Below are 27,400 nucleotides of genomic sequence, written 5' to 3' on the forward strand. Positions count from 1 at the left end.
TGTTTCATGACTTCAAGCTGAGTGTACTTAATCATTTTGAGAACATGGCCCTGAGCACTGAGCCTGGCTCTCCCAGTGAATCACTGAGAATTGTGTTCAGCAGAAAGGTATTGAATAGAAATGAGTTCTTGGCTCACTCTCAGCCCTCATTCTCCCAGAAGCAAGAACTGAGGAGACCGTCCTTCTTTCAAACACATTTTAGCTGTTTGTGTCTGTCATTTTTCTGTATTTAAGAGCTGAGGATGTTGTCAGTAGGTGTGACTTCTTGATACCTTTGACTCCAAAGGAAAACATCTTTAAAGGGTAGTATTTAGGTGTAAGCAGTGTGTAGTCTGTAAATTACCTCTTGTCAAAGAGAAGCAGTTAGTGGAAACTGTGTCAGATGTTGGAGGAAAACTCAGTCATGAAACATTTATTGTGCCAGGTGTCAGCCTAAGCTTATGAGAAGACACAGTTGGTGCCCTCAAGAGGCTACCGGTCTAGAGAGGAAGACAGATATAAAATCTGAGATACACCATCTTTTCCTCAACCTTGGTTGCACTTTGGAATAGGATGAAGAGTTAAATACCGATGCATGGAGATTGATTTAATTGGTCTGGGTGTAGACTGACATCGGGGTTTTTAAAAGCTTCCCAGGTAAGTGTAATTGCTTCGGGGTTGAACGTGGGAAGCCAGGAGAGTAGGAAGCCCAGGGTGCTCTGCGATCCTAGAGGAGGGTCACTTAGTCCCGTCTGGGCTGCAAGTGTCGGGGGTTGGAGAAAGCTTGCCAAAGAGGAGGACACACCTGTGCTGAGGTTTGATGAATGAGTTCATCAAATGAAAAAACCTGGTAAGACTGTTCCTTGAAGAAGAGCAGCTGGATAATGTGGAATAGGAAAGTGGTTAGCACCGTTGGAGGTAGTTCTGTGCTGACTCTGCTGCTTGCTCACTTAGTGTGTCCAGTTTAGGCTCTGTGAGCTTCAGTGTCCTCTTCTCTAAATTTTGGGGGTAATAGGACCTGTAGTACACGTATTGTTGGAGACTGAGATAATGCATGAGAAGTGCTTAGAATTATTCCTGCATACAGGAAACAGTGGTGGTAGTATAATAGTATAGGAATGGTATTATCAGAGAATTAGAGCATGCACAGTTTGTTTCGAGAGCTACAAGTAGTTCTTTTTGGCTGGATCTTAGGGTGCAAGACTGTAGGAGGTGAGGGTGGGAGGCAAAAAAAAAATATGCTTGGCAGGTGGGCAGGGCTCCAGATCATGGAGTGTATAGGAGAATAAGGCAATTAGTAATGGGAGATCATGGCAGAACCAGGACATTTCCATGGTAATATCTTAATATATATTGTGAAGTGTTCTGGGAAAACTTGGGTCTGTATTGGGAAATTGGCTCTCAATGTGGTATTCTCAGCATCCTTATGTGTACCAAATTAGCTGTGAGTGTTAATAGGACAGAAATAGGATTTTCGGTTCCTTTAGCCAACTAGTTAAAAATATTGAGTATCTTGAAGAGTAATGAAGAAATAAACAGTCCTAAGGTGGTCTCAGAGATCCTCTGGAAATCGTTATGATCTTAATTGTTTACAGGCTGACTGAAAAGGGTTGCTTGGACATTTGCATGTAGAGGCGATACTTTTAACATCTATTTTTTGATTTTCAGAGAAGTAGAAAATGCTTCCATCTGTATTGGCTTCACTGGCCCTTAAAATAACTTATGTATATTTGTTGGTATATTATATAACTTGTCACAACATTAGCCACTGTTTCTTCCATAAGGCAACATGTAAATGATCATGGATAAGCATGACTATAACTTATCATTATACACCAGTTTGTTCTTAGCACTTAGTCAGTTTTTTCTTCTTCCTCCTCTTCTTTTTTTGTTTTTTTTTTTTTTAGAGACTGTTATAATCTTTGGCTCCATGTAATAGAACTCTGCCAGCTATTTGAACTGAGTGAGAATGTTAGGTGGCTTTCTTTTTCCTCCTTAGAGTGAGGCAGTAACTATGGGTGCCAATCGAAGATGAGCAAGGTTCATTGTTTCTCCAGATGTCTTTTTTTCTCTGAATAATGTGTACTGTTGAAATGATGGATTATATGTGGTTGTTTATGTTGTATGTACTGAATTACTTGGAAGAATTTCATTTTACTAGCTCATTGGTTCTTTTTTTTTTTTTTGTAGAGACAGAGTCTCACTTTATGGCCCTGGGTAGAGTGCTGTGGCATCACACAGCTCACAGCAACCTCCAACTCCTGGGCTTAAGCGATTCTCTTGCCTCAGCCTCCCTAGCTCAGTGGTTCTTAAAATGCGGTTATTGATCCAGTAGCATCAGTATTACAATGTACGAAGTTATGATTTAATAAAAAAAATGCTCATTCTTGGGTCCAACCCCAGAAACTCTCTAGGTGATTTCCATACATCTAAAGTTTGAGAATCATTGTGGCAGTGGATAATCACTCCTATCACTGAAATCTCTTAGATCTCAGGAAGGCTAGTCTGTACTTCCTTTATTCCCTAGATGGCCAGGTGGGGGTGTTAAATGGGCAGTTGGATAAGGGAATGTGGAGTCAGGGAAGAAGTCAGGTTGGAGCCATGACTTTGGAGCATGTTGACATATGCATGGTAATTAGAAGCAAGGGACTGAACAATATCACCTAAGCAATGATTATAGACAGGGAGAGCGGGAAAAACTGACATGAAAAGAAACTACTAAAGGTGTAACCTGTACGGTAGGAAGGAAGAGAGGACCTAATGGAGAGTGATATCCTGGGAAGATTTGTGTTTCAAGGAGCAGGGCAAATCAGTTGTGTCAAATGCTGCTGAGTAAGGTGAGACTGAGAATTGAGCATTTTAGCAAGGTGGACGTCTTTGGTGACCTTGGAAAGTTGTTTCAATGGTATGGTGGGCTCAGAAGCCTGAAGTGTGTTAAAGAGAGAGAAGGAGAAGCAGCAGAGACAACGAGTACGGACAGTGTTGGGACATTCTTCTCTGAGAGAGAGCAGAGCTGTACGGAACACCCCGGGGCGCAGGCTGACGTGTTGGTGCTCCAGTGTTTTAAAGTTTGTAAGACCTTTGCATGCCCATGTTATTGCAGTTTTCAAAATGCATAAAATAAATTAAACAATGAGAATTTGAGTAAAAAGTGTAGAAGCTCTGAAAGAATCTCCATGGAGTCCTGGGTTCCTGTAGAATGCTCTTTGAAAGCTGTTATCTTAATGAGGGAGGTGAAATTCTGAGATGAAGTTCAGATTGTTGGAAAATAGGCTTAAGAAAGACATTTTTAAGTTTTTGGGGGAATCTTCTTTGATGTTCTTTAGATTTTATTACCTATTTTTCATGAAAGATGGCCTTAGAACATTCTTTCCTTTCATCAAATGGTCTACCTTGAGATCTTTAAAATGGGATGTTTTCATATGGTATTTTCTACAAACTTTTTTTTTTTTTTTTGAGACAGAAGTCTCACTTTCTCATCCTCAGTAGAGTAACCGTGGCATCTTAGCTCACAGCAACCTCAAACTCTTGGGTTTAAGTGATTCTCTTGTCTCAACTTCCCAAGTAGTTGGGGCTACAGATACCTGCCACAACTCTAGAAACAGGGTCTTACTCTGGCTCAGGCTGGTCTTGAACTCCTGAGCTCAGGTAATCCACCTGCCTCAGCCTCCTAGAGTGCTAGGATTACAGGTGTGAGCCACTGCACCCAGCCTTCTACAAACGTTTAGCGTCAAAGGATGTTAACTTTGTAAGTCATTTTGTACCCTCTTGCCAGGAAAAAAAGAGCGCAACATTTTTTCAATGCTTTTTTGAAACTTCAGTTTACTTTGTTTTATTTATTTATTTTTTTGGCCTGGGCTGGGTTTGAACCCGCCACCTCCAGCATGTGGGACCGGCGCCCTACTCCTCCAGCCACAGGCACCGCCCTGTTTTATTTTTTTTAAGTAAAATAATTCTGATTTAGTGTCTGCTTTTCCAAATAACTGTATTTGGCAAGGTATATTTAAATAACCTGAATTTTAGAGTAGTCAGCTTTTTTCTGATGTAGAGCAGAAGCCCATGTTTTCCTTCAGTGAAGACGTGATGATCCTTTATAAAAGAAATAAGGAGATCTCTAATTCACAAAGCATATATTTTGTTTCTCCACCCTGAGGAAGTAGAGGGAGTATTACCATATTTTATTGAAACCAGAATGCCATTATTTATAAGATGAACTATTATTTTATGCATTACTGTGGTCCTCAAACCCTGGGCAGCCGAACAATACCAGTCCTTGTCTTGTTAAGAACCCCACAGCAGGGCGGCGCATGTGGCTCAGTGAGTAGGGTGCCGGCCCCATATACTGAGGGTGGCAGGTTCAAACCCAGCCCTGGCCAAACCGCAACAAAAAAATAGCCGGGCGTTGTGGCGAGCGCCTATAGTCCCAGCTACTTGGGAAGCTGAGGCAAGAGAATCACTTAAGCCCAAGAGCTGGAGGTTGCTGTGAGCTGTGATACCGCGGCACTCTACCAGGGGCAACAAAGTGAGACTCTGTCTCCAAAAAGAAAAGAACCCCACAGTAGGAGGTGAGCGACAGGCAGGAGGTTGAAGCTCCATTTGTATGCACAGGGTCCCCATCACCCACATCTCTGCTTCAGCTCCACCTCCCGTCAGATAAGCAGCAGCTATAGGTTCTCATATGAGGAGAACCCTACTGTAAACTGCACCTGCAAGGGGTCTAGGTTAACACTCCCATGAGAATCTAATGCCTATCATCTGCAGTGGAGATGTAATGCGCTTGGAATCATCCCGAAATCCTACCCTGTCTGTGCAAAAATTGTCGTCCCTGATACTGATCTCTGGTGCCAAAAAGGTTGGGGACCGCTTTTGTAAGGCTTGTGAAAATGTGTGTGTGTGTGGGAGTTCATCTCAGAGTCAGTGAAACACAGAAGTTGAGAGCTGGGGTGTGAGTTCTGGTCCTGGCTGTGTTTCTGACTAGCTGTGGGATACAGACAAGTCACATAGACTCCCTGCGCCGCGGCTGCCTTAGCTTTGTGTTGAGAGGAATGCCTCATGCACCTACCTTGTAGGATTGTGGTGAGGATGTTATTTTGAAAAGTAGACTCCGCTAGGCAGATTCAAAGAGTTTGTTTTTAATACCTTAAAAAGTATTAAATGTAATGTCTTAAATTAACCCTAAGATATGATTAGGCAACTCAGAAAATTTCTTTTTTGAGCTTTGTTATCAAGTTTAAAATAGAATTAATTTACAGATATTTGAAAATACATGTAGCATTCTCTTCCATTAAATGATTTTTATTCAAAAAAATGATTTTTATTCAGTGTGGAAATAATCTTTTTACTGTTTTGAAATTAAAGAGAAAATGCAGAGATAGCATAATTGCAATATTATGTATTATGTTAACAGTTGTTAACATAACCATTAACATTCTATTAGTGCTGTGATTTTTAAAAAAGTTATTATGATATATTTATGACATAAGAGGTGAAAGAATATTATAACTAACATTCTGATCCTTGCCTTTGCCATTACAGGTGAAGGCCCCGATGTGGGAACAGTGTCTTATATTTAGATTAGCATCCCGACTTCACATTAGTCTGGTGAAATAGGACACTGCTTCTCTTGTTTCAGTCCAAAACTTGTAAATAAGCAAGTTAATTTGAGTGTTTTGTCCTGGAACATGGTGGAGAGGGGCTTCTTGGTACTGGTGTTGCCTTGATCTGAGTTTCGTCAAAACTCTACCTCTGGCTTTTTAGATCCACCTATGGAAATCGGAAATAGGACGTCTGTGAAATCATAGTAATGGCTAGCCTGTTATGTGCCAGACATTGTGCCTAGACAACTTTTGTATATATTTTCTTTCATAATAATTCTTTGGGCTAATTGTTTACATTTTGTAGCTTAAAAAGGTGTGGCTAGAGAAGTTGAGTAACTTGTGCAAAGTTACCTGGTGATTAAGTTGTAGAGGTAATGATTTTAATCAAGATCTGCCTAGTACTGCCCCCCATGTGTTCTATAATATGCTGCCTCAGCCCTGGTCAGTAACCACCATCTGTTTGTTTTATAGGCAGAATCCAGAGACCACGTTTGAAGTGTATGTTGAAGTGGCCTATCCTAGGACAGGTGGCGCTCTTTCAGGTACTTCTTATGTTTGATTCTAATATATGGTCTGTTTATTGTGTGATAACATATGGATAATAGGAAACTTATTTTTCTTTAAGTATGTTTAAGTGCCTTTTCCTTTTAATTCATGCCCACATCATCCTGGGAAGAATGGAAAAATAAAAGCTCCCTGACTAGTTGGAATTAAGAATTCAGGTATAACTAGCTTGAAGTTTGGCTTTGTTTATTATAATTGTTGAGTCTTGGTTTGCAACTTTCACAGATGCCTGCACGTCACCTATTTAGTGTGAAATATTGTCACCTTGCTAATGAAGAAGGCTTAGAATTAGGCTATAGGATACAAAATAATATAAAGAGAATTCTCTGACACTGTACTGGAAGGAGATACTTGAAATGGATTTAATTTAGTACATTTTATGTCTGCTGATAAAAGTACACTGAAAATGAGTTGAAGAGAATAACTCCTCTGGCTTAACTTTTGGACTAATTTGAATATGTATTCCTGGACAGGAGGGTCTTCAGTAAGGTTAGGGTATCTTACCCAGGCAGTGTGTATCACTTCTTGACCTAAAATCTTCCTTGGTAAATGAGAAAAATAACCTTATGATCTGGTATTCTTTTTTTTTGGTGTCTAAGGGAATAATGCATTTTGCTAAGGATATGCTAGGGTCTCTTGGTCCACACACAAATACCTGCATATATTGGAAAGTAAATATACTTGGATTAGAAACTTGGAGTAATCGGGATTCCAATGGTAGTTATGCTGTTAATTGGCTTTCCAATCTTGGGCATATTTTCTCTCAATTTCATTGTTTTAATTAGATTATAATAATTGTCAACATAGCTACCTTTTATTGAGTACCTGTTCTGTTCACCTACATGCTGACACCTGTGGTGACAATCCTACGCTACAACTTTTGAAGGTAGTTGAGTGGCATCCTCTTTATACTTATGAGAAAATAGAATCTCAGGTGAAATAACTTACCAAGAGTATAGCGGCATGACGGATGGCCAGGGTTTTTGATTCAATTCCTTTTCTCTCTGCTAAGTTGCTTTCTTGAGGGCAGTGACCACCTTGTACACGTCTCTCCATGTCACCGACAGGACTTTGCACGATGCCACTGGTAGTTGTTACATGAATGGATTTCCCTTAATAGCAAGTGTGAGTAACTGTGTTCTACCTTCTGGATTATGTAATGAGGGCTGTGAAACATTACAAATCTATGGTTGTCCTAGAAGTAGAAAGCTAACACTCAAGTTATACCTCTTATTGTGTATGGACACCTTTGGGTTTTTGAGGGAATTATCTGTTACCAGGTGTATGCATGCAGCAACATGGCCATAGGCCGACTTTACAGAGTAACCATTTAATGATGCCTGTGATTTGACAGATAAATAAAAGGACAAAAATTTTCTTATTTCTCAGGTTGGGCACAGTGGCTCATGCCTGTAATCCTAGCACTCTGGGAGGCTGAGGTGGATGGATTGCAAGAGTAAGACCCCATCTCTAAAAATAGCCAGACCTTGTGGCGGGCTCCTATAGTCCCAGCTACTTGGGAGGCTGAGGCAAGAGAATCGCTTGAGCCCAAGAGTTTGAGGTTGCTGTGAGCTATGATGCCACAGCACTCTACCAAGGGTGAAAAAGGGAGACTCTGTCTCCAAAAAAAAATTTTTTTTTCTTATTTCTGTAGTGGCCAATGTTTGCCCCTTTTAATGCTCTAGCATTCCCCCTCCCCAATTTAATTTTTAAAAATATGAACAAAATATGAAAGGTACAAATGAGATGGAAGAATGAACAAAATGAAAAGCCTTTATCCCACTTCCTTACCCCAGCCATCTTATTCCTCTCTTCATCAACAGCTTCTTTCTTGTTAACCCTTTAGTTAATTATTTAAAAAACATTTTTAAAACAAGAAGGTACAAGAACAGTCCAGTGCATAAGCCCTTTCCTTAGATTTACCAATTGTTGCTATTTTGCCACATTTGCTTTATTACCCCCCAATACACAACACACACACGTGCACACACACACACATGCACGTGCACACATGCAAAATTTTTACTGAATTATTAAAGAATAAGTTACAGACATTATAACCCTTCATCTCTAAACATTTTTGGGTATATATCTTAAGAATAAAGACATTTTCTTATGTAATTCGAGTATAATTATCAATCAGAAAGTTCAACATTAATACAAATGTCAGTTGTCCATATTTCAATTCCATCGTTATTGTCCTCATAAGATCCTTCATAGCACTCTCCCCTGTGATCCGGAATCCAGTTCAAGATCATGCTGTCCATTTAGTTTTCCTATCTCTTTAGTTTCTTTCAATCTGAAATAATTTTATAGTGCTGATTTTGACAAGTTTTTAAATAATTTGGGTCTGTTTTGTAGAAATTTCATGGATTTTTATCTGATTGTATCTTCATGATTAGATTGAAGTTACGGCTTTTTGGCTCAAGTATGTTCAAAGTGATAAATGTCCTCCTTAGTGCATCGTAGTAGCAGTCACATGTTATCTGTCCCATTTTTGTGAAAAAAGTGCATAAAACTTTAATGTATAGTTTAACAAATAATTATAAGGTGAGCAGCCATGTTTACTAGCCAGGTTAAGAAATATAATGTTGGTTGGTTCTAGGAATTAGTGGTTTGGCAAGAGGGACCCCTGCCCTGGCTTTGTGCATTAGAACCCTCTACTTTGTCGCTCCTCTGACAGTGGTCTGTCACATGGAGCAAGGAGTCTGGGACCTGCTGCCCCCTTGGAGCCTGACCCTTCTATCCTAAACCTTGGTTTGAGTACCCAGGATCTCAGAATTTCTTGCCCAATGGCTCAGATCTTGTATGGGTCTCTTCCCTGGGGTCTGTCCTCTTGAAAGTGGACTGTGTTGTTGGTATATAAACCCCTAGGCCTGAGGGGTGCCTTAATGGTAGCTGTTGGTGGAGAGTAGAGTACGGTATAGAGCTTGGACTTGTAAGTAGGGTTAACTGCATGCCAGTGTGGGAGGGAGTGGGGGGCAGTGAGCCAGTGGCCAGTTTTCTCTGCACCACCACTTTTCTGCATGTACTCTAAGGAATCCATAAATTGTTAATATGAATCTGGTCTTTTGGGTAGTTATAAAGGTTATTCTTTGTGACAGGAGGATAGAACATATTTAATAGTTTGTAAGCTTGTAACTTGCAAATATTTAAATATTTATTTTTTGAAGTTTAATAGCATTTTTCTTTATTAATTGCCTATATACTTGTTTTCTTTCTTTTGAGTTTTTTAATTTTTTCAAATGAATAATGAGGGTACAATTTTAGGTTACATTGTTCTTGCTTTCAGGGTAAAGTTCCATTTGTAGAAGAGCCCCTCACCCGGGGGCGTGTTTACATCTGTACAATGTGCACACTAGGTGAGATCGCACCTCATGCCTTCCCTTCTTCTGCCAAACGTCTCCCCACTTCACTTTACCCCTGAACTGGACTATATTAGCTTTATTGTTCTTATGAGCATGTAATTGTTTATATATTGATTTCATATTAGTAGGGAATACATTGGATATTCATTTTTCCATTCTTGCAATACTTTACTAAGAAGAATGTTTTTCTTTTTTTTTTTTTTTTGTAGAGACAGAGTCTCACTTTATGGCCCTTGGTAGAGTGCCGTGGCCTCACAAAGCTCACAGCAACCTCCAACTCCTGGGCTTAAGCGATTCTCCTGCCTCAGCCTCCCCAGCAGCTGGGACTACAGGCACTCGCCACAATGCCCGGCTATTTTTGTGTTGCAGTTTGGCCGGGGCCGGGTTTGAACCCGCCACCCTCGGTATATGGGGCCGGCGCCTTACCGACTGAGCCACAGGCGCCGCCCAAGAAGAATGTTTTTCAACTCCATCTAGGTCAATGTAAAAGATGTAAAGTCTCCATCTTTTTTTTTTTTAATAATTTTATTTTTTTATAGTCTTTTTTAGTGGCCGAATAATAGTCCGTGGTATACATATACCACAGTTTGAGCCATTCAGGGGTTGATGGGCACTTAGGTTGCTTCCACAACTTGGCAGTTATGAATTGAACCACAATAAACATTCTAGTGCAAATGTGTGTGTGGTAAAATGATTTTTGTTCTTCTGGGTTGATAGATACCTGGTAATGGGATTGCAGGGTCAAATGGAAGGTCTACTTTTAGAACTTTGAGGATTCTCCATACTTCTCTCCAAAAAGACTGTATTAGTTTGCAATCCCACCAGCAGTGTAGAATTGTTTCTTTCTTTCCACATCCACACTAGCATCTAGTGTTTTCAGACTTTGGATGTGGACTAATCTTGTAAGGGTTAGGTGATATTTTAGAGTGGTTTTGATTTGTATTTTTCTGATGATTAAAGACGACTATTTTTTCTTGTGTTTGTTGCCATTCGTCTGTCATTCTTGGAGAAGTTTTCTATTCAAATCTCTTGCCCACTTACAGAGGGGGTTGTTTGCAGTTTTCTTATTGTTTAATTTGAGTCCTCTGTAGATTCTAGTTATCAGGCCTTTGTCAGATTTATAACATGCAAAAGTCTTCTCCCATTCCGAAGGCCGTCTGTTTGCTTTGTTTGTGATACCCTTAGCTGTGTAAAAGCTTTTTAGCTTGATCAAATCCCAGTTATTTATTTTTGGTGTTGTTGCATTTGCTAGGGTGGTCTTCCTCATGAAGATATTGGCCTGGGAAAAAACTTTAAGTGTTTCCCCCCCACTCTCTTCTAGAAATTTTTTTTTTTTTTTTTTTTTGAGACAGAGTCTTATTATGTCACCCTCGGTAGTGATCTCTCTTGCCTCAGGTTCCCAAGTAGCTGGGACTACAGGCACCCACACAATGCCCAGCTATTTTTTTTGTTGTTGCAGTTGTGGTTGTTTAGCTGGTCTAGGCTGGGTTCAAACCTGCCAGCTTGGGTGTGTGTGGCTGGTGCTGTAACCACTGTGCTATGGGCACTAAGCCTCTTCTAGAATTTTTATCATTTCCTGTCTTAAATTTAAATCTTTTATCCCAAGAGAATCCATTTTTGTTAATGGTGAGAGGTGTGGGTCCAATTTCAGTCTTCTACATGTGAATAACAAGTTCTCCCAGCACCATTAGTTAAATAAGGATTCTTTTCCCCATTCTATGTTTTTGTTAGGCTTGTCAAAGATTAAATGACAATATGTGGCTGGGTTCATCTCTAGATTCTCTATCCTATTCCATTGATCTATGTCTCTATTTTTGTGCCAGTACCATGCTGTTTTGATCACTATAGCCTTGTAATATAACCTGAAATCTAGCAATGTGATGCCTCCAGATTTGTTTTTATTTCTAAGAACTGTATCAACTATTTAAATATTTAGACACATGGTATGTGGGTCTCTATTTGTACCCTTGCTTAGTCTCTGCAAATATTAGAGGTGGGTTTGACCAGCAGTCGAGAGGCCCCTCCCTCCATTTCTTCACAGGTAACTACTATCCCGACTTTGTGATAATCATTTGTTTTTCTTTGTAGTTTTACTTCATAAATATACATCCTTGAAAATTATAATTTCATTTTGCCTGTTTCTGAATTTTATAGAAATAGAATTATTCTGTGTGTAGCTTTGCTGCTTTGTTGCTTAGTTATGTTTGTACAGATCTTCCATGTTGTGTATATCTGCAGTCATTCATTTTTATCACTGTGTAACATACTATAGAATCACATCAGAATATAGTTATTCTACAGTGACAGCATTTGCAGTTGTTTGCGGTTTTTGGCTGTTATAAGCACTGCTGCTGTGATCTTTTACATGCATTCTGGTGTACATACAGCTCTGTAGGATATAAACTATACTTGATTGTTGAGTCATGTCAAAATGTTCTTCAAAATTGTGCTAGTTTACACTCACATCTGCAATATTTTATAGTCTTTATTGCTCTCTACGACTTCATGAGCCTTTAGTACAGTTAAATTTGATTTTTGCTAACCTGGTTGTGCTTTTTGCTGATGACTAATGAGATTGAGGACCTTTTGATAGGCTTTTTGGCCTTTTGATTATCTTTTGTGAAGTGGCTGTTCAAGTTTCTTTCTTATTTTTAAGTTGAATTTTCTATCTTTTCCTTATCGCTTTATAAGAAACGTTTTATATATTGTGGATATTAACTATCTGGTTGTATGTGTTGCAAATATATTTCATTCTGTGGTTTGTCTTTCGCACTGTGGTATCCTCGATCAAACCTTCTTTGTTTTAATGTAGTATAATTTACATTTTCCTATCCTGTAGGTATAAAGATACTTTCCAGTGTTTTCTTCTAAGATATAGTTTTGCTTTTCACTTACTGAGGTTTTCTTTTGCAGTTTTTGGCCAGGGCCGGGTTTGAACCCCCCACCTCCTGCATATGGGGCCAGCGCTCTACTCCTTTGAGCCACAGGCACCGCCCCCTTTACCAAAGGTTGTTTTTTTTTTTTTTTTTGTGATTTTTTTTGGCCAGGGCTGGGTTTGAACCCGCCACCTCTGGCATATGGGAGCCACAGGCGCCGCCCTTTTTTTTTTTTTTTTTGTAGAGACAGAGTCTCACTGTACTGCCCTCGGATAGAGTGCCATGGCGTCACACGGCTCACAGCAACCCCTAACTCTTGGGCTTACACGATTCTCTTGCCTCAGCCTCCTGAGCAGCTGGGACTACAGGCGCCTGCCACAACACCCGACTATTTTTTTGTTGCAGTTTGGCTGGGGCTGGGTTTGAACCCGCCACTCTCGGCATATGGGGCCGGCGCCCTACTCACTGAGCCACAGGCGCCGCCCTTTACCAAAGGTTTTAATAATAGTTTTCTGTTAGATGATTCATATCCAGAAAAGTTAAATTCGAAATTTGATTTCTTAACTATTATATTTTAAAAAGTGGGAAACTAAATAAAGCTGATTTACCAAGATACACTCTATGCCTCCGCTCAAAACACGTTCTGAAGTGGGATCAGGTAGTTCAAATTATATCTTAAAAATTACCTAATGATAAAAAGACGAGAGATGTGAGAAAGGCCAGTGAGAAATATTACCAAACTTTAAGGACAGTTATTTTTTCCATTGATTACTTTAAACATCTATGCTAGTGAAGATATGTATTGACAGCTGTGCCTCATGAGCTCTGTGCTCTGAAGAGTATCTCAAGGCATCTGTGGGAGGCACACGTGACCTGTCACTTCTGCTTAGAAATTGTGTTAAGCACACTAACACTGCAAGGAACTTTCCAAAGACTGTACAAATAAAATTTAGATGCCCACACTGAACTCAGGGCTCTTACTTTGGGGATTCATAGGTTTTCTAGGTACACGCTACCAGTGAATAAATTGTCACACACTATTTGATTTTAGGTACCTTTCGTCCTCTTCTACAACCTTTTTACGTGTTTTTAATAAAACTTACAATGTTTGCCTTTTTCTGATATTATTTAATGTATTATTTTTTGCCATTTTAGATGATCGCAAAGAATCTACTTTAAAATAGTCTTTGTTCCTTGGATCTGCATCTCTGATCTATGCCAAACTTAGATATAAACCTCACGCTGTACAGTACTAGTGTCTGGGCATAATCTTCTCTTTGAAGTTTGTTCGTGTCCCCCTGGAGGGATTAATTCCCTGCTGTGAGAAGGTGGGTTAGAGAGCACTGAAACTACTTTATGGGTCTTTAATTGGGGGGTTTAGTATACATTTTGTTCTATAAACTTCTGTGGGACTTTCATTCTTAGGATTTTTTTTTTTTTTATATTGTGCTGTGTTCTCATTGTAAATAAAAATGTGTATTACGATTTTTCTCAAGTTATTTAATGCGTATTGACAGATTATTCTGACGTTTTTCCCATTCATCTTTAAATTTTTAGTTGCTTGTTTTCTGTTTAGTTTTGAGTATGTATAAAACTTAACATTTTTTTAAAAATTATAAAGAAGGAAAAATCATCATTCAATAACTACTGTTAATGTTTTGGTATGTTTATTTCCTTGTCTTTTGTGTGTGTGTGAGTGTGTATGTGTAAATAAAATATATGCCCTTTTTTTTTGCTCTCCGCAGTTAATCGTTACGTTTTTCCTAAAATTATTGATATAGCTTTATAAAATCATTTTAGTTGGGAATTATCACATCATGTTTATGTGCTATATTTACTTATAATTGTTTAGATGTTTTCCAAGGTTCTCCTGTTGTAAATGATGCCAGTGACCATCTTTGTGTATAATGCTTGTCATTTAGGTATGTGATTTTAAAGCTTTAAAAAGAAGTTGGGTGGTTTTGAGTAGATCTTTGATCTACTTTATTCTTATTTTTTTTAATGCTTCTTTCCTCCCCATTCATCCTGTGTACTTTAATTGATGTATTTGTTCAAGAGCTCACCCTTAAATAGGGATCCCAGAAAACTAAGACAGTCACCTCCAGTTGTAAAAGCTCCCAGCCTGTGTGACTAAAGGTCTCAGAAGAGGGTGCTCTTGCAAGAGAGATCAGCCTGCAAGGTCCCATGATCAGATGGTACTGGCATGCAGAAGCTCTGGAATGTATTTCAAACACAAGTGTCTCATTACAGCTGGCATCTCTCACCCTGCTGCAGGCACTCTTCTTGGGCAAACACTTAGCAATGGGAGAGTGGCAGCATCAGGTTCTTCAGGGCTGTTTGGCAGACCAGCTTCCTCTTGTGTCTGCCCTACTCCCAGCCTTTTCATGAGCCCAGTTGCCACTTTTTATTAATAGAATGAAGGGTATAGTTGAGTTAAGGAACTGTTATAAGAACTTTGTGAAGAAATGCTTATGACATGGTGCTGTGGTTTGCTGAGTTTTTCAGCGACTTTTGCTTAAATCTTTGCTTAAACTCTCTTAAATAGCCATCCACATTTCTAGATTAGCAGTGTCATGAAGTAAACTGAGTCTTTGCTGACTTAAGGCATTGAGAGCCAGATCTGAAATTTCAGCTTTCATTTTATAGGACTGTAATTGTGGTCTAGGAGCTTTGCCTGTATATCTGTGATCAATATTAAACATTTAAAAAAATTGACTTAAATTATGTTGTCTCTTTAGAGGTAATATTAGGGGAAGGCCTTTTGAGAGTCAAGTTTTATTCCAGATTAAAATAGAGAGTCATTAAATTATCACCAGCCTTTTCAATAACAATGAAGGTAGTGAATCACAACAAGCTTTGAACAAGGGTAATAAAATAGCTAACTTTTACTGAGTCCTTATGTCCCAGTCACTTTTTCTAATAGTACTTTCTTAAACCTTGAACAGCTCTCTAAAATGGGACTTAAGTGTAAGCAAACTGAGGCTCAAGAACCAGTTTGGACTACTACCTAACTGTAGAACCGGCATTTTAACTTCATTCCTGTAGCATCTTCCAAAAAATAACTGGTTAATATTATCTTACCTGCACAGGCAGTGGTTAGAAAAGTTAGGTAATGTTGGGCGGCGCCTGTGGCTTAGTGAGTGGGGCGCCGGCCCCATATGCCGAGAGTGGCAGGTTCAAACCCAGCCCCGGCCAAACGGCAACAACAAAAAATAGCCGGGCATTGTGGCGGGCGCCTGTAGTCCCAGCTGCTCGGGAGGCTGAGGCAAGAGAATCACATAAGCCCAAGAGCTGGAGGTTGCTGTGAGCCGTGTGACGCCATGGCACTCTACCGAGGGCAGTAAAGTGAGGGCAGTAAAGTGAGACTGTCTCTACAAAAAAAAAAAAAAAAAAGAAAAGTTAGGTAATGTTAATATTGGGGAAGAGAAATCAGGCTTCTAGAACATCAGGGGAGATGTGGTTCCATTCATGAACTATGCATGGGATTCTTTTTGTAGGTGGGTATTTGTTTTGTCAGCCTTATTCAGCTTTTACAAATTTTCCTGTCTTGAATTTTCCTGTGAAAGTGAATCCATTTTATGGAATATTAAGTTCTGGAGCCTAATTGTTGTTAGGGTAGTTGGGAAAAATGGTCACTCGCTTAAAAGATGTGGATTATTAAAAACATTTTTAAAACTTTTCCTGACTTGCAGCGGCACCTGTAGCTCAGTGGATAGGGTGCCGGCCACATGCACCAGGGCTGGTGGGTTTGAACCCATCCCTGGCCTGCTAAAAACAAAAAAATAGCTGGATGCCTATTGGTAGGCTACTGTAGTCCCAGCTGAGGCAAGAGAATCGCTTAAGCCCAAGAGTTGGAGGTTGCTGTGATGCCACAGCGCTCTACCGAGGGCGACGAAGTAAGATTCTGTCTCAAAAAAAAAAAAAAAAAAAAAAGCACAAAACTTTTCCTAACTCTAAGTACTACTTGACATGCTAGTTAGAGGAAAATCTTGTTTGGGATAGTGGTGAAGAACCTCATGTCAGCGTACTTTTTAAACTGATTTAAAAAATTCAGAGGTAGCTTTGAGAAATACAATGTCCTTGGTCTCTTTTTCTCAAGATTACTGTAATAATGATTATTTCTTTAAACTAGAGGTAAGCCTAAGAGGAGCTCATTATAATAAAACTATTGTCCACCACCTTATGAAGTAAGAAGCATTATCCCAATAATATAGGTAAGAAAAATGGGGTTCCATGAGGGCAGAAATTATGTCTTGCTCATACCTATGTATTCCAGCTGCTAGAAGAGTGCCTGGCGTGTGGTAGGCCCTCAAACAGTGAGTGCTTAAAGCTTACAGAAAGGAAGTGACTTGGCCAAAGGACAGAGATGGGATTTGAATTCTAGTCTATGTTCTTTAAAGAAATTTCTGAAAACTATGACACAAATGATATAGTATGCATGTATACAGTTTAAGGAGTAAATGGAAATGCATGTACCCAACCACTCACAGAACAGAACATTTTGTATCTTTGAATCCTCCCTACATGCCTCTCTCAATTTGCCTGTCTCTACCGAGATTTCATTTTGAATTTTACATTAATTCTATATGGATATCCTTGCTCTAAGCTCGTGCTTTTTATTACACTATGCTGATGCTCCAAATTGATTATGTAGCATGATTTTGAATTGCTGTTCTTAGAAAGTAACAGAAAGTAAGCCATGTAATTTCTTAATGCTTAGTTATTTGAAGCAGATTCCAGATTTCTTCCTGTTTTTAAACTGTTCAATTCAGAGTCCATATGGGTGTAAATTATGATAGAGGAGATTCTCATAATATTTGATTTATTCGTGGCAGTGGGTTTCTTCTTGCTATATTAGTGACTCACACTATTAGGCCTTTAGTCTTCTAGGAATTCATTGACCTACTAAACTTTAAAATGCACATGAGAATGGACTTGTGAATTTTTAAAAATTATCTTCTAAATGCCAATCTCAGAGCCTCATTTTCTTAACTATAGAATGTGGGCATGAATAGTACATACTTTATACAGTTGAAAGAATCGAATGGGAATGCTCAGTGCATGGTACATGGAAATTTATAAGTGGAGATTTTGTTTTAAATTATTACTTTTGTTTAAGGTAGGAGTTTATGTAGAACTCTTCTATTCAGCAACTATTATCAATTTAACATAGATAAGAAATAGAAAATTTAAACTAACTAGACAAAGATTTTTCTGAGTCCATCCATTAAGACTTAAGTTCTTCATTTATGGAAAAGCCCTTAGCCCTGAGGATTTCTTGGTATTACATTGTCTAGCACAGTTACTGATCATGTTGTTGACATTAAATCATTGTATTAGTCAGGACCCTTTTCACTGGAAGAGGCAGAAAGCCAACTAAATCTGACTTGAACACAAAAGGAATTTACTGACTCTCAACACTGAATAGTCCAGTGGTAAAACTGGTATGGTGTCCCTTGCATCTAGGTCTTCTATGTAGGTTTCAGAGATTTGCTGTATCTCTTGGTTCTTTGTCTTTAGTGGGTTGGATTCATTTTGGGCAAGTCCTCTCTGTATGATGGCAGAGATGGCTACTAACAAAGCTAAGCTTATAGTCTATCAGTTTAGCTACATAAAGAGGGCTGGTTGTCATAGGTAGGCCCTCTTTGGGTTATCTACCCGTCTATGAACCAATCACCATGATTCTTTGTAGGTGACTCTGAGGTGTTGATTGGAGGATAAGGAGTGTGTATGTGGGGCTGGGTACTATACATTGCCATGTAGGTCCTACAGCCTAAGAATGGAGTAGGGTACTCCTTCAGAGGAGAATCTGGTGCTATTACCAGAAGAAAAGAGAATGGCAGCCAAAACAAATGTCCGTTGCAGCTATCAAGAAAATGTTACATTCAAAATATTCAGTGGTGAGATGTATAATCTAGTTTGGAAATACTTATAACTAAAATGATTATGATAAAGTTTTAATGCTTAAAAATGTAGGTCTTGGGCGGTGCCTGTGGCTCAGTGAGTAGGGCGCCGGCCTCATATGCCGAGGGTGGCGGGTTCAAATCCAGCCCTGGCCAAACTGCAACAAAAAAATAGCCGGGCGCTGTGGCGGGCGCCTGTAGTCCCAGCTACTCGGGAGGCTGAGACAAGAGAATCACGTAAGCCCAAGAGTTAAAGGTTGCTGTGAGCCGTGTGACGCCATGGCACTCTACTGAGGGCAGTACAGTGAGACTCTGTCTCTACAAAAAAAAAATGTAGGTCTTCAGCTTTCTTAAATTGCTGCATAAGACTGATATCCCCAGAAATTCTTTATTGCCTATTCTTCATGCATTATCTATGCTACACTATGTGGAGAGTGGAGTGCTAGTACCATAAAACAGGGACTAGATCTCATGTGTTTTTTTTTTTTTTTTTGAGACAAAGTCTCAAGCTGTCACTCTAGGTTAGAGTGCCAAGGCATCATAGCTCACAGCAACCTCTAACTCTTGGTCTCAAGTGAGCCTCTTGCCTCAGTTTTTCTATTTTTAGTAGAGATGGTCTTACTTTTGCTCAGGCTGGTCTGGAACTTGTGAGCTCAAGCAATTCACCTGCCTTGACCTTCCAGAGTGCTAGAGTTACAGGCATGAGCCACCATGCTTGGCCTAGACCTCTTTTTTTTTTTTTTTGAGACAGAGTCTCAAGCTGTCACCCTGAGTAGAGTGCTGTAGCATCACCACTCACAGCAACCTCAACCTCCTGGGCTCAAGCGATTCTTCTGCCTCCGCCTCCCAAGTAGCTGGGACTACAGGTGCCCGCCACAATGCCTGGCTATTTTATTATTGCAGTTTTGGCCAGGGCTGGGTTTGAATCTACCACCCTCGGTATATGGGGCCGGCGCCCCACTCACTGAGCCACAGGCGCCACCCACGCCTCGCTATTTTTTGGTTGTAGCTGTCATTGTTGTTTGGCCGGCTCGGGCTGGATTCGAACCTGCCAGCTCAGGTGTATGTGGCTGGCGCCTTAGCCACTTGAACCACAGGTGCTGAGCCGACCTCATGTTTTAAATGCTTAGAAGATGCTTGTATTCATGTATGTATGTATGTAATTATTATTTTTGAGACAAGAGTCTCACTCATTCGCCTTGAATAAGATGCATGGCATCATAGCTCACAGCAACATCAAACTCCTGGGCTGAAGTGATCCTCTTGCCTCAGTCTCCTGCGTAGCTGAGACTGCAAGTGCCCTGCCACTACTCCTGCTTAGTTATTCTGTTTTTAGTAGAGATGAGATCTAACTCTTGTTCAGGCTAGTCTGGAACTCCTGAGCTCAAGCAGTCCACCTGCTTTGGCCTCCCAGAGAGTTAGGCACCTGGCTATAGAAGACCTCCCCCCCTTTTTTTTTTTTAAGAGACAGTCTCACTTTGTTGCCCACAGTAGAGTGCTATTGTCTCACAGCTCACAGCAACCTCCAGCTCTTGGGCTTAGGCAATTCTCTTGCCTCAGCCTCCTGAGTAGCTGGGACTACAGGCGCAATGCCCGGCTATTTTTTTGTTGCAGTTTGGCCGAGGCGGGGTTCGAACCTGCCACCCTCTGTATATGGGGCCAGCGCCCTACTCACTGAGCCATAGGCGCCACCCTTGCCTATTGTTTTAAATGAGACTTATATCTACGTGGCCTGTTGTTTTATAAATTAAAGATAATATGTATTAAAATATTAATACAAGAAGTAGTACAAACTAGACATTCTTGTGGTGACTTAACATCATCCTTAAGTTTAAAACTCCAATTTAAAAAACAACTGCTTATAATTGTGATATTGAGATTAAATCTTGTTTTCTGATAGAATTTATGTAAATTTCTTTTTGAAAGGATTCAAACATTAGAATAAAAGTAATTACTATCATGTAAAAGATACGAAAAGTTGATGAGAAGAAAACTGCCTGAATTGACCAATTTTCTTTTTCAGAAAATGTAAGATTAATTCTGAGTTCTCAGAAAAATGTACTTTTGGCACATGAATAATTGAAAATGATCAACGTATATTTATTTTTCTTCCACTTAAGTGTTTAAAGTTTAACAAGAACCCAATGATCAATCCTCAATTACCAGAGTTTTTAAACTGTCTACTTTTGAGAGACTCAGATGCTGAGAAAATAAGCTCATATTAGAGATTTATTGAAACAGACCATTTCTGGAATATGGTCTAATGTTAATGTATATTTAGCCCAGTTTTTTGTCCTTAGCATTAGTGATCACAGAAACTCAGAATGATGGAACTGTAGTCTTTTTTTTTTTTTGAGACATTGTCTGACTCAGTTGCTCTGGGTAGAGTGCCGTTGCATCATAGCTCATAGCAACCTCAAACTTTTGGTCTTGAGCAATCCTCTTGCTTCAGTCTCCTAAGTACCTGGGACTACAAACACCCACCACTATACGTGGCTAGTTTTTTTCTATTTTTAGTAGTGATGGGGGTCACACTCTTGCTCAGGCTTGCCTCAAACTCCTGAGCTCAAGCCGTTTACCTGCCGTGGCCTTCGAGTGCTAGGATGACAGGCATGAGCCACCTGCACTGGCCCTAAGGAATTGGAGTCTTGAATATCAAAAGAAATTTCTATTCATTTTTTAGGTTGTACTTACTGTGAAAGGAAAATTGACAAAACTGTTTGGCAAAGATTTTCTACAAAGGCTGAAATGAAAAAGATTTTTGTCCTGGCCCTCAATGAAATATAAAAATCAACTAAGCAGAACATTTAATTTACTTCTTCCTACTTCCTACTTTGGTTGTTAGAAATAATGCCTCCTCTCAACCCTTTCAAATATAATTAGTGAAATTTGGTTGCGTGCGTGATTTCTAGAGTCAGGTCATCTGGATTCAAGTTCTGGTTCTCTCACTTGGGACATATCCCTGTGAGATTTGGTGCAAATTACTTACTCTCCCTCCTTGTTTAGTTTCCTAAACCGTAAAGTGGGAATGATGATGGTAATATCTCATAATGTTGTGAAGACTAAACGAGGAAAAACTTTTTAAAAAAATCACACACAGGACATGGCACAGAGTACCCCTTAGTTTGAAAATAAGTTGGATTTGGTTTTTGGTTTTTTGTTTTTTGTTTTGATCCTTCAAGCTAGCAATCGAGGATCACTGGGAGACTAACCTGGGGACATGCCACCTGATCCTACCCTGGGCTTTTTGATTCTGTGCACTTGAGAGCAGGGCAGTGGGGCCAGTCCTAAGGCCGCTTCAGGCCCCAAGCCTTTGGGGAAGCTTCTTTAGGTTTCTTTTTTACCCCGACAGCCCAAGCAAGTCCAGTTTAGGCTTTTAAAATGTTCTTAATCCCTGGGGTGAACCCTGGAACAAGCTGACCTAATTTCTCTTGTGTTTGCTGAATGGCCATTGAGTTGACTCAGGTTTTATTTGGGCTTCTCTGGGCCTGGTATAGGATCAAAGCTCAAGTCTAGACCCAATTTAAGTTGAGATTTAGAGCTGACTACAGCATTTTTCCCTTCTTGTTTTGAAAGATTAAAAAAAAAAAAAAAGCACACAGTTAATCCATTCAGCGATATTTATTAGAAGTGTGATAGGTGCTTGGGATGGGGGAGGACATTCCAGCGGAAGGAAAAGTATTTGTAAAACCTTGGGGGAATATTTTTCTTTTTATTAATCAAAAGTATGACTTTCAGTCAGATTCTGACAAGCTTGAAGGGACCTTGTGCGATCTGGGTGAGCCTAGCTCCACGAGGGCAGAGACTTTCACTGAGTTCATTGATGTGACCCCCCCCAGAACAGTGACTCGTACATATCTGTTGGGCCAATAAATGAGTTGGTGCGATTCCAACTCATTGACAGAACCTTAATATTTTGATTAATCACTGAAGTTTTATTGTTGACAAATATCTCATTTCCAATGGGTAGAATGCCTGCTCCATTTGCTGTGTTCTGTTTTTTAATGGAAATCCGTGGGTGGATCTAGGGGGAGAGTATTTATGTTTGAGGCAAGAATTCTGTTGCAGTTTTCTGTTCAGCAATTTTTCTAAGAGATGTTCCTCTGCCTTTTCTATGAGCAGATGTGCTCAGGATGAAAAGTTTAAAGGAAGGCGCACTCACATTCGTCTCGCTAGGCGAGGAATGCCTTTTCCTCTCCATTTAGTAAGTGTCCATCAGACTTCCCAGAGTACAATGAGGCATTTACCCCAGGCCTCAGCGGCAGCCTGCACTTTTTACATTTTAGGCTTTTTCTGCCACCCCTGGGAAACTGCCTGGTGGTCTGGCATCATGGGAATTTGTGTCACTAAAAGCTGTTTCCCCACCCTCTCCTCTAGCAGAAGCAGTGGGTGTAGTGGGAAGAGCTTTGGAGTTGGGTCTTAATTATGGCACTGCAACTTATATAGCAGTCTGACTTGGGGAAGTTATTCATCTTTTTTGTTGAGTTTTCTCATTTGCAAACTAAGTTCACTAGTACTTATCTTTTAGGGCTGCTGTGAGAATTAAATAAAATACGGACTGTAAAAAAATAGTGCCTAGTTACTTTTCTTTCTTTTCCTGTCACATCAAATTATTGTTTTCTATTCTTGCAGCCTCCTGACACAGAAGGACAGCTATATTATTTTTCTTAGCTTGGGGGACTGTAGAGTCCTTGCAACTCTTGATAATGATTTTCTGGGTTTTATTGGGTGAAGCAATATGGAGTTTTTGTTAATAGAGTTCCAACAACGTGGAAAAGGTACTTATAAAACCCCCTTCATATTAACGTAAATCTTAATTTGAAAGTTTTCCAGCCCACGTACGTAAAGGGCGCAGGGTCTTCCAAGGCAGTTTGTACGCCCGTACTCAGCTTGCTATAGAGGACATCGCATGTTTAAGTGTTGGGTGAAGAGAGACAGAAAGAGAGAGGGGAGAGAAAATATATGCGTGGTGAAAGAGATATTTTAGCCTGCTTTTGTAACTTTAGCTTTGCTCTGCAATGTGCCAAAAGTTATTTCTCCCTAGGGAGTGCCTCTTTCAACAGTTTGCGAAGGCAGCATAAATTCTCACTTGGTGTTCAGGGAAGATGGTAATACAATTTAGTACAACCAAAGTATTTTTTTAACTTGTTAGAAACCCGAATGTGATTGCAGTGGCAAATTTGTCAGCACACTTGAGTTTAACAAGTGTTCGAAGGATTAGTAAAGGAAATGTATTTTACTCTGCCGCTTTTATGACAAAGAATTTAAAAGGTTTTGCTCTAAGCCCCACCATGTGTTTCTTCCTTTTCTCCAAAACATACCTCTAGGTTGAAAAGAGAGATGAATCTCTTAGGGAGAAACTATTAACTCTGAGAGAGTTTATCTTTGTTTGAGAGGAAGCAGAGCATTTACATTTGAATCGACTCTGAGTGTAGCTTGTGCCCTAATCTTATTCCTCCTAGAAGTTGCTGAGGAGTTTGAGTACTTCCTACTTTGTGGTCTGGGCCTTGTAGTGCCATCCTAATTTTCTTGGGGATCATAAATTTTGTAAATCAAAGTAAGCCAGCTGGACCTTGGGTCTTGGCTATGCATAGGAATGTTTTCTGTAGTTGTCACAGTCCTCTCAGTATGGCCATGGGGCAGAATTTTCTCATTTTCAGAGCACTTATACTAAAAGTGCTTTAAACATGGAAAATTTGAGCAGGAGATATGTACTGCCACCACTCCCATCCCAGTCTGACTTCTAAATTTTGTGTATTCCCATTGGACATAGTTGTAGTTGGTGTACAGTTTAAATGAGGAAAGTAAGACCTTAATGTTTATTGTGAACATTTTCATCAAATTTTGATGGCTGCATCAGAGTTTTATAGTTTGATCAACCAGTTGCCTATTATTGTGCCTATAAATTCAGCCCCTTTTCAAATCAGATGAATTAATCATACTCTCACGTATGTGGACTTTTGTGGCCAAATCTTTGGTATTGCCTTTTTGGGTGGGAGATGGAGGATGGAGAGGAAGATTAAGGAACGGAGGCTGAGCAGGGCTATGCCAAAGATAAACTGTGTTACAGATGGAAATGTCTTTCTAAGTCCAAAATTGTAAGAATTTGTAAGAGCCATTTTCTGAGATTAAAAAAATGCATTAATTTACTGAATTAGTAGTTTGCTCTGTGACTAAAGTACCATCACTTTTTTTTTTTTAAAGTTACGTTTTATGGATTTTTAGGTTGCTTTAATACCTACTTCTATGATTGGTGAAGTTTTACTTTTTTGTTTTACTTGAAGAACATTTCTTCCGATGCAGAATTTAGGTCATGTTAGCCTATAGATAATAGAAACCTTCTACCTAAAGACCTGGTAGGAGAAATTCTTTGTGTTTACTCTTAAGTCTTATTAGATAGCTGTGTCCTAGAGGACTCAGGACCAGACTTTGGTTTTTGTAGCAGCTGTGAAGTCCTCACCTTATAAATATACAGCATTTCTCCTGAAAGCTATTTCTGTGACTAGGGACAAACATTCAAATGTATCCCAAAGAAACAAGCTGAGTATAATACTTCATGGATGTCAGAGGAAGAAATCTTGTTGGAGTTATGGTTTAATTAAACCTAATGAACTTTAAAATACTTTCTTAAACTTTTTATTGTTAGGGATTAGTTAGGACTTGTGGGGATAACCTATGTTCATTCTTTAGAGGTTGGGGTGGGAATTTACTTTTGCAGAAAGAACCTGTGTAGAAATGGTACTAGTTTGAAAATGATTTGCCTGGCATGTGCACTGGGCATATTTGGAAGGGAAAGCCTCTTTGCATTGTGCATTTAAAAGAGTGTCTGTAAGTGTGCTTAGAAAGTGGCACATTTGCTGGTCTTGGCTGTCAATGTCTTGCTGCTCCTGTGTTTAACCAGAAAGGGAAACTCAGAGTAGAAAAAGTCTCACTCCCAAGACTTTACAAGAAAACCCCTCTTTGTTGATTTATATATATATATTTTAAAGGAGCTTGACATCTTCATCAAGTTCACAGTGGGCTTGCTTTGTTTGCTTTCTCTTGAATGCTTGATAAGATTTTTCTTCTATTGTTTTGTGCAGCAAGAACAGATCTTTCCATGGCTGGGGTGGGTTTTTTGTAAATCCACAATATGGTCATTGTCTAGTGGTGAATAATTGTGGCTGCTTTTTGTACAACCAGAACTAAGGCTTTGGCTGTGAACAGATTCCTTCTTAGCGTGAAAAGGGACTAATCCATGTAAATACAGCCCCAAAATAAAGCTTTACAGAAAAAGGGGAAGGCCGCTAAGCAGGAGGGCACAGGTCAGCAATTTAACCTTTAACCTAACAAATAAGAAGCATGAAAGTTCCAGAATTGGTTTACAAAAGAAAGCTCCTGTGATCTGTCAGTTTTTCTTTTCAGGAGGGAACTGGGTGAGAGATCTGACTGACAGCTAGTGCCTTTTAACTGCAGACTGAAATTAACTGCCAAATTGAAACTTGAATATTTGAAGGAGAATTTTTTTTCTTAAATTGAGATGGCAGAATAGGCTATGTAATCACTGGTCAGGGTCTTACAGGGGATTTTTATTCTGAAGTGTGCGATAGGCCTTGAACTAGCCTACCTTTAACGTCCTGTCCAAGTTTGATAAAGAGTATGTGGTCTGACTCTTACCAGTCAAATTAAACATGAACTTTGCAGTTTGAGGCCAGATGAAATGCTTTCCTCTTCTCTACTAGTCTCGCTGACACTCCTTATAGACTTCCATGGCTCCATAAATTAATGACATCTTTTACTAAAGATTTAAGAGCTTTTTGTAAATGTAATGAATATGTTTTCCACAAAATAGCTGTCTTGAGATTTCACAATATGTTCAACTTTTATGACCCAGTGCATTATTAGAAACTATCTTGTGTGACAGAGGACACGGGCTTGCTTTTCTGGACTGCTGTTCTGTTCTACATGCCTAGGCATTATTAGCAGATACAATTGAGTAAGCTGAAGTAGCAGCAGGTGAAATATAGGTGTTTATTAGGCAATACATTGGGGAAACAGGCAGCTGTGAGAATTGAGGGATTGCTTTGCCTGTTACATGGGCTTGACGAGTTAAAAAAATAAGGTTTGTGTTAAGTGTAAGTTTTACTTTTATGCTGTTGGACTCATTTACAAACTTTGCAAACAGTTTGTATTTATTTAATCACAACAGGTAATCTTGTTAATGAGTGATAGTTTTTGCTTAAAGCATAGTGCATCTGACGTCAGCTGTTCTGTCTTACTACGGAGAATTCTGTAACTGATTAAAAACTTTAATTGCTTAAAAAGAAACAATGAACTAATGACTTTAAGGTAGGCTTCCTGTAGAAAAAAGAATGATATAAGAGTAGTCATTATACACTGTAACTCCCAGGGATGATTCTGTCTTATTTTTTTTTTTTTTTTTTTTTTCTCTGTCTTAGTTTTTCAGTTGTCTTTAGTACATTTGTATAAGTTGTTTAAAATTTGTTCTTTCTAAGAGCTTGTTGGCCTGCCCTCAGGGTTCCTTTAGGGTTTTAGAGAACAGAGACAACATGTTACAGATTAAAATGAGCATATAATTAAGTGACACCCTCACTTAGCTCAGGGGTAACCTTCTCTTTTCTAGCCAATGACCATGACCTCCTAACTAGCCTCTATGATTTCTTTCACATCCATATTTAATGCTATTGTCTAAGTGGTCTTTTAAAAACACAGCTGAGACCAGGTATTTTCCTTCTAATATCTTTCGGTGGTCCTCTGTCATGCCAAGCTAAAGTCAAGCTCTTAGCAGGACAAAGTCTTCCACGGTCTATCCTCTCCCCATCCAGCTCCGTCTTAGCCCATTCCTCTCCTAGATGTGTATTTCTCAATATGTCCCAACAAAATGTCATGCATGTTTTCTATTTCTGTATCATATTTGGTTCCCCCAAAATGTAAGAAAGGGATAATGTCTTTAAAATGGGCAACCTAATGATGATGGTTTGGAAATTGGTAACATTTATATAGGCTTTATACTTTGTAAGCATTCCCAGGCTCTTTTATTTAATATTTACAGCAACAATACAGATTGGGCAATGTTTTCTGAGAGGCATTCAATAAATATTTGAGGCTGGGTG

General features: G+C 39.4%; 1 protein-coding gene across 9 annotated transcripts in view; it reads left to right on the top strand.

The window, feature by feature from the left end:
- Window positions 1–27,400, top strand: part of DENND1A (DENN domain containing 1A) — a 536,096-nt gene that overhangs the window by 40,556 nt on the left and 468,140 nt on the right. For all 9 annotated transcript variants that reach the window (XM_053562936.1, XM_053562903.1, XM_053562912.1 and 6 more), the window contains exon 2: window positions 6,048–6,118. In XM_053562936.1, coding sequence (XP_053418911.1) covers window positions 6,077–6,118 — 42 coding nt within the window. In that variant the 5' untranslated portion in view covers window positions 6,048–6,076. The remainder of the gene's footprint in view (window positions 1–6,047; window positions 6,119–27,400) is intronic.

This window comes from Nycticebus coucang, chromosome 2 (genome assembly GCF_027406575.1).
Source record: "Nycticebus coucang isolate mNycCou1 chromosome 2, mNycCou1.pri, whole genome shotgun sequence".
NCBI classification, from domain to species: Eukaryota; Metazoa; Chordata; class Mammalia; order Primates; family Lorisidae; genus Nycticebus; species Nycticebus coucang.